The sequence below is a fragment of the Gossypium arboreum genome, chromosome 13 (assembly GCF_025698485.1).
Source record: "Gossypium arboreum isolate Shixiya-1 chromosome 13, ASM2569848v2, whole genome shotgun sequence".
Lineage (NCBI taxonomy): Eukaryota > Viridiplantae > Streptophyta > Magnoliopsida > Malvales > Malvaceae > Gossypium > Gossypium arboreum.
In genome coordinates, this window is record NC_069082.1 from 103,276,537 (window position 1) to 103,283,672 (window position 7,136).

Below are 7,136 nucleotides of genomic sequence, written 5' to 3' on the forward strand. Positions count from 1 at the left end.
GAATATCTTTCCTCAAAAATGGCCTAAATGAGCTTAACTCCCTTCAAAACCACAATAGAAAAACCAAACATTTGTATTATTTCAGACGGTATAAAAACAACCCAGAAAAGAAAATAGATTTTATATATAGCCACATTGTCACCGGCTTTGTGAATGTGTCATGGCTTGGACTTTAACAAAGCAAATGTGGGGTGTTAAGCAGAGAATTCACTTCAATTTGTTGGTCTGTATCAACTTGAACCTCCAAAGTTGAAAGTACTGAAGAATTCTCCAAGGGATTAAAGTTGGAAAGTCATTCACGCGAGATAAGGAAAACTCAACTCAATGTTGAATGATACAATCAAGGTAGGAGGCTTTATAGTTGAATACTCTCAAATTAACAATACAAATTAATTTACATCAACAGCTAATACTTAAATTTATCTATAAGTTTAAGGAAATTTAAACTTTATATCTATATCTTTTAGAATTCAAATAAACATAATAGCTAAAATTTACTGGAGTGTTTATTAGGTTACTAGACTTACAGATCCACTTCTAAAATGCTCTAACAATTAGGTAATTCCTAGTGAGTTAAGTAACATAATTTACTTAAATGAACGCCTTCTGTTGTTATATGCGCCTCGGTCTTGATCCTTTGAGCGCATTCAATATCATTATCCACCATTTGTTCTAGAGACGCCTTCGTTATGTTTTTGAAATGAAATTGGTTTATCTGACCTCAATTGATTTCCAACCAGCCTCACTATCTGGTAATCTCTTCTTTCAAACAAACTCCCAAACTATAATTCTACCTCTATTCAACTCCATGTGCCATAGGAATGATCTTAGATCAAATATCAACATTTTTTGAATATCCAAATCTACGTATACAAATCTGCCTAAAAATTTGAATCTATTTATTATCCGCAAATTATCCGGATATTACTATGTATATATGAATCCAAATTAAATATTACCATCCATTGGATATCCAAATAAAAAAAAACAATTTCAAATTTTTCAAACATTTTTCGATTTCCAAATCTACAAAAATATGAATTTCAATCCACTAAAATTCTTTTTATATATAAAACATAAAAACTATAAGCATTTGATAACCACTGGATTCGAATATCTGAATATACATCCATTATTTGTATAAAAAATGCGGATTTGGATAATGAATATTAGAGATATCTATTCGCTCAGTAGTGAATAATAATTTTAAAATATGAATCCAAATATTATATAAATCCACAATACCTAAATTTGGAAAAAATAGATTGAATATTCGTAAATATCCAAATTCGCAATCTGAATTGTCATCCCTTGAGTATTGACAACAACTTCAGTTTGTAGGCCTTTATCTACTCTTCTTGAAACTTTGAAAGGACCCTTATATCAATGGTGAGCTTTAGTAAATCAACAAGCTACTACAATCCGTTGTGTGTAACCTGCATCCAATATTTTTGGCAAATCACAATGTAATTGAGATGTACCTCCTTCTGTTTGAAACTCTCCCAAGTTCCAATGGCAATGCCATTATGCTTTTCATCATTGCATTTACGTCCGATTTCAACAACGAGCCACGTTGCTGTGGCTAACAATATTACTTCCTAAGAACTTTGTTATCAGGTACTTGTATTGCCTTTAGTGGTGTATCAGAAATTTAAGATATTACATTATATGAATACATAATATGTTTATGATGAGTTTGCTCTATTTTAGCTCGCAAGATGTTTATTATGCATTAGTTAATAGTTTCTTTCAAACTTGTAGTTCATATGGGCAGAATTTGGAGGCAAGTATATATATTTGGAAGAAATGCTTTTGCAATTGCCAAATGTATATTGAAACTGGTTTAGAGAGAATAAAATTATTTGGAATAGTTAAAAAATACTATTAGATTATTATTGAATTAAAATAACCTTATTTTTTATTTATTAAATAGTTTAGATAAAAGAATTGTAACACTTATTATAAATTTCTCTCTATATATATTCAAGATATAAAGATTTAGAAGCAAAATTTTATTTTGATATATTTTGAAATTTTAATTTGCAGCATATCTAGAAAGGAGTAAAGCATAGTGCTACAATCAAAACATAAATATCGCCATAAAACTTAAGATCCAAGGAAGGCTAATGCCACATTCAAGAACTTACATCAGTCAGTAATTAAGAAATTCTGACAAGAGAGTAGATCCCAGAAAATTAAAGAAAAAAGGAAACAATATAGTATCTCACTTTCTTCCATGACAGTGGTCAATGGGCTCCAGCCATTCCGGTTGAGTTGAGAGAGAGTTGTGTTTTGGGATTGGGAAGTGCAAATATTGCCAATAAAGCACTAATGGCAGCCAAAATAGACCCCAATACAAAGGCTGGTAAGTTTCCGCCACCAAATGCTGCATCTATCGGTCCACTAATCACTGATATAATCATCTGTCACATTTCCCAATTCAACACCCTTTTTATTTTATGAATCTATTTTTAGTTGAAACAACTATATCATTAATCTTTTTTCTTAACACCAAAACTTTACAATTATTGTTTGAAATTCAATGTAAAATGAGCAGAGCAGAGGCAAAGAAGTTGATGTTTTACCTGTGGGATAACTATAGACAAGTTTAGTACTCCCAAAGACAGACCTACAATTTTTGGATCACCATCAAATTTAGTAGGTAGAATACATGTAACATTATTCAATTTAATTAAAATGATAATTACATATTCTTAGCGTATAGTTTAAAAAATGAGTCATGTGGTCCCTTTCTCTCTGGTAAATGTACCATAGAAGTTTTTATAGTAAGAATCGAATTGTATTTTAGTTTTTCTATTCAAAAAAGAAAAAATATTTCTTGTAAATTAAATTAAAGAGCAAATTATTCTTTTCTTTTAAAAAATTCATCTCTTTGTATTGTTAAAAACTGGTGTAGTTGATAGAATAACCAGACAGTGAAGCGTGACATGCCATATGTACCCTCTACTGACATATAAAGACTAATTTTTAACAGTAAAAATGGATAAAAAATTAATAAAAAGATTAATTTACTCTTTAATTTAACGTATAAAAATTAATTAATTTATTTTTTAAATATAAAATCAAAATATCATTTATAAGATATTTCATAATACTTTTACTTGTGTGTAAAAAGCTAGTATAAGCATTAAGCATAGCCACTACATCATTAACACCACTGTAACATACCTTGACCGCCACCTTCTTCAGAGCAATAGATGGATGCCAATGCGAATGGAATGCTAAATGTTACCTGCATCAAACATCATTATATTTATTGATTATTTTACAATTTCGTGCTTATGGATCTAACCTTGAATAATTATTTTCATGTCCAAACTCAACTCTAAATTAAAAATTAATTTTTACCAATCATGATTGTTAAAATTGATTTCAAAAATATTACTAATAAAAGGGTATAATGCTTATGGTTTAAGAAAAAAAAGGGTCTAGTTTAGGTTAGCTAAATGATAAACTCTAAACCTTACTTACCTAACCTTCTATCATTCCATTTAAAAAAGGAATGGGTCTCTTGAAGAATTGGGTATTATTGTGAAGGCAACAATTTTCCTAAAACTTTTATAATCTTTAGCCAACCAAATTTGTATCACTTTTTTTTTTTTTAACTTTGAACCTGCATCATTTGATATATAAGAAAAAAAATTAAAGTGTGATGCAAATTCAATTTTATTATATTTCAATAAGCCTCTACATTTTACCTTCAACAAAACATTGAGCCTCCAAAAATTTTAGATGTAAATCTTTCTTATATCCATAAATTTTCCTAAAATTGTACTATCACATGAATTTTTTTTTTTTGTTTTATCATAATTAATAGTATCTTAACATTCTTGAAATTTATTTCAACTTGTATTAATATTTTTTAAATATTTTATAAATATAATTTGTTGTGTATTTGTCATGTTTTAAGTATATACCATTAATGTGTGTTAATTTAAAAGCCCAAATAAATTATAGAAAATGATCCAAAGAAGTCTGTAAATTACTTAAAAACCAACAGGCGATGATTATGAAGAAAAATTATTTTGATGGTGAAGGTGTGTCCGTGATTTAATAGTGAATCACGGAGGGTGACTTAAACCTTTTTCCATTACGTAGCATCACACATTTATGAAAGAGCTGGAGATTAAGTGTGAAGAAAGGTAAAAAAGGAAAACTAACCGCAAGTGGAATACCCAACAACCCAAACAAAGCCAAGGCAGAGGTTTTGATTCTGGTTGGTGGAGGGGTCAAGATTTGTGGTCCATGTTCACCCCTCCATGCCTCCGCCACCTTGGTGATCCACACCGTCCCCGCCAAGCATGCTGCCAATATCAAGTTCACCACCCCCCACATGTTCTTCACTCCACCTATCAACCGGCTCACAGGCTCTAACCCCAACGACGCGAACGCCAACACTATGGAGTTTATCATTAGACCCAACGCACCCGCACGCACTCCCTCGTCGTACAATTTTTGTTGGCTTGCACTCCCCTTCACTTTCCCTCCGTATACTTCCGCCCCCATCCAGTCAGTGTCGTACAACAAGAATGGAAACCATGCCATCCAATTAAGGCATGTCACCAGAAGCAAGATCCACATTGGTTTTTTCAGGGTCTTGAATGCCATCACTAACTCCGCAAAGAAAGGCCGCCCCGATGACCTTCCTTCGTTGTCCTCTTCGTCTCCAGCTTCCTTTCTTGTTATTGGTGTCTCTTTCACGGTGGTAATGGCGGTTATTGTGATAGACAGGAGGAAAACAATGTCAATTATGAAACAAGTTTTGAGGTTTGCACAGTAAACATCACAGGCGGTTGTTTGTGTGAAGGGTAGGAGCTTGTGGAGATCTGAGAAGGAACCAGCTGCGTAACCTAAAACGTTGCCAACAGCCATGAAAAACGAGAACCACGCATTGGCGATCCTCATTCTTTTATGATCATTCGACGAAAGGTCAGCCAAGAAAGCGCGGCATGGACCTTGTAACATGTTGTTAGCCACATCGAGGATCCAAAAACCTGTAACGAAGATGGCAACGGCCCTAGGCTTTGTGGGATTTTGCAGTGAATCACCAGATCGGTGACCGATGTCTTTGGCGAAGCCAATCATGAAAACAGCGACGGCAACGAAACAAGCTCCAACAGCAATGAAGGGTCGGCGACGACCGATGCGAGAGGTACAACGGTCACTGCTGTAGCCTACAATGGGTTGAACGACGAGGCCGGAGATGGGACCACAAAGCCAAATGAAAGCAGCCCAGACGTGAGGAACACCAAGGGTTTGGACATAAGGGGTTAGAAGAGAAAGTTGCAGAGCCCATCCGAATTGGATCCCGGCGGCAATGGCTGAAATCACCACAATATTCCATAGCGGGATCGGGGTTACGGTTTGACCTGTCTCCATGGCGCTCTTATCATACAGATAAAAAAGAATGACAAGAAACTGATGATTGATGGAAAAGTGCAATCAGCATATATGGTGTATATATGTCTTGATGGTGTGAAGTGTGAGTGAATCATAAATAAGATGATATTTATATAGGGCACAAGAAATTATATATGGTTAAAAATAGTTAATAACTTTGAAAATAAATTTGAGTGTGTACAAGTATATACTATTTGTGGATTCAATATATGGATAAAGCTTGGTTGTAACGAATCCAAGTAAGTTGCCCAATTGATGGAATCTCATAATTACATCTTTCCTATTTTGGCTTTTTTTTTTTTTTTTTGCTTTGGGTGAATGGAACTTATTTAATTTTAAATTAAAGATTTGAGACTTGCGTCGAGGTTAAATGTTTATTCAATTATTATTATTATTATTATTATTATTATTATTATTATTATAACCTTCTATTTTGATTTTGGTAAGAAATTCAGAAGTAGATGGGAGGAATTAATAAAATAATTTTGAAGGTAAAATTTTCAAGTATTATATTTAATTTGTTTCTACCGCCAAAAAGCTAAATTCAATTGGTGTCATTTCCATTGAAATCGTATAAGAATTTTGTATTAGGATTAATATTATATTTGGATGAAGTATAGAAATGTTGATTAAATTATTATTCGTGTTGTATTTTTATTAAATTTTGGGATTAATTTTAAAATTGTATATATATTTTATTTAATATGTAATTATATATATAAGTTTTAATTTGGTGCAATTATACATATAAAACTTTAATTATAGTTTTAATATATATTTAAAACTTTAATTTTGATTTAATCATGCTAATTTAAAGAAATAAATACATTAAATTTTTTATATTGATAAATATAATTATTTATATATACAATATATAAACATAAAATGATGTTATATCAATAATTGTGTTACTAATTTACAAAAATTGGGTCAAATCAAAATTTCATGTGTAAAATTGCACAAATCAAAGTTCATATATGCAATTGCATATTAAACCATATTTCTTGTACATCTTTGGGATTTATCCCTTAAATTTTTATTTTTTTTATGTTAACATTAATCTATTCGGAATCAAAATTTTTGGAGCCATTTAAAATTTGATGAAAATGCTAACATGAGTTTATTTTATTGGTTTGATAACAAATTTAACCCTCTAATACTAACACATTCTATCAATTTGATTTCAAATTTAAATAATTTTAAGACAATATATATGCCACATGTCGGGAATAGGGGGCTTTTTTACGCAATTAATCCTAAAAGAATTATTTATGAAAATGGTCCAAGTAAAAAATTAATGTACGTAAATGACTTGTTCTCAAAAATGACCGACAATGCCTCCTGACTCACCGGCGGCACCGTCCCCTCATTATTAGCCAATCATCAGCTTCTTAAAAAAATATCTTTTTAGGTTCTGCCACTATGTCAGGCCGCACCATTATGTATTTTTTAGAATACTCGTTAAAAATACAAGTATTCACGATGGAGAAAAAAAAGGAAAAGAAATTTTAATGGGTGTCATCGATATGTCAGGTGACACCCATTAAAATATTTTAAAAAAATATTTTTTAGGTGTTGTCGCCGTGTCAAGCGGTACCGGTGATATTTTTTAAAAAAAAATTGTAGAAAAAGTAGTTCAAAGTTTTGGTCATTGTTTTAGAAGATTTTGAGTTGGCTACTAGGAGATCTAAACTGTAAAAGTCAACAAGAAGGAG

General features: G+C 31.7%; 1 protein-coding gene across 1 annotated transcript; it reads right to left on the reverse strand.

Moving 5' to 3' along the window:
- Positions 1-1,997: 1,997 nt before the first annotated feature.
- Positions 1,998-5,649, reverse strand: LOC108461287 (sucrose transport protein SUC8-like). Its single transcript, XM_017761085.2, has 4 exons — positions 4,183-5,649; positions 3,190-3,253; positions 2,586-2,629; positions 1,998-2,423 (listed from the first exon to the last, which is right to left on the reverse strand). Exons 1-4 carry the CDS (start codon positions 5,398-5,400, stop codon positions 2,247-2,249), a joined length of 1,503 nt encoding a protein of 500 aa, XP_017616574.1. The 5' UTR covers positions 5,401-5,649; the 3' UTR covers positions 1,998-2,246.
- Positions 5,650-7,136: the final 1,487 nt, after the last annotated feature.

Coding starts and splice junctions, on each gene's coding strand:
- LOC108461287 (XM_017761085.2), bottom strand. CDS start 5,400: ATGGAGACAGGTCAAACCGTAACCCCGATCCCGCTATGGAATATTGTG. Junction 3,254..4,182: donor TGTTGGGTATTCCACTTGCG/GTTAGTTTTCCT, acceptor TGTTTGATGCAG/GTAACATTTAGCATTCCATT. Junction 2,424..2,585: donor TGTCTATAGTTATCCCACAG/GTAAAACATCAA, acceptor GAAATGTGACAG/ATGATTATATCAGTGATTAG.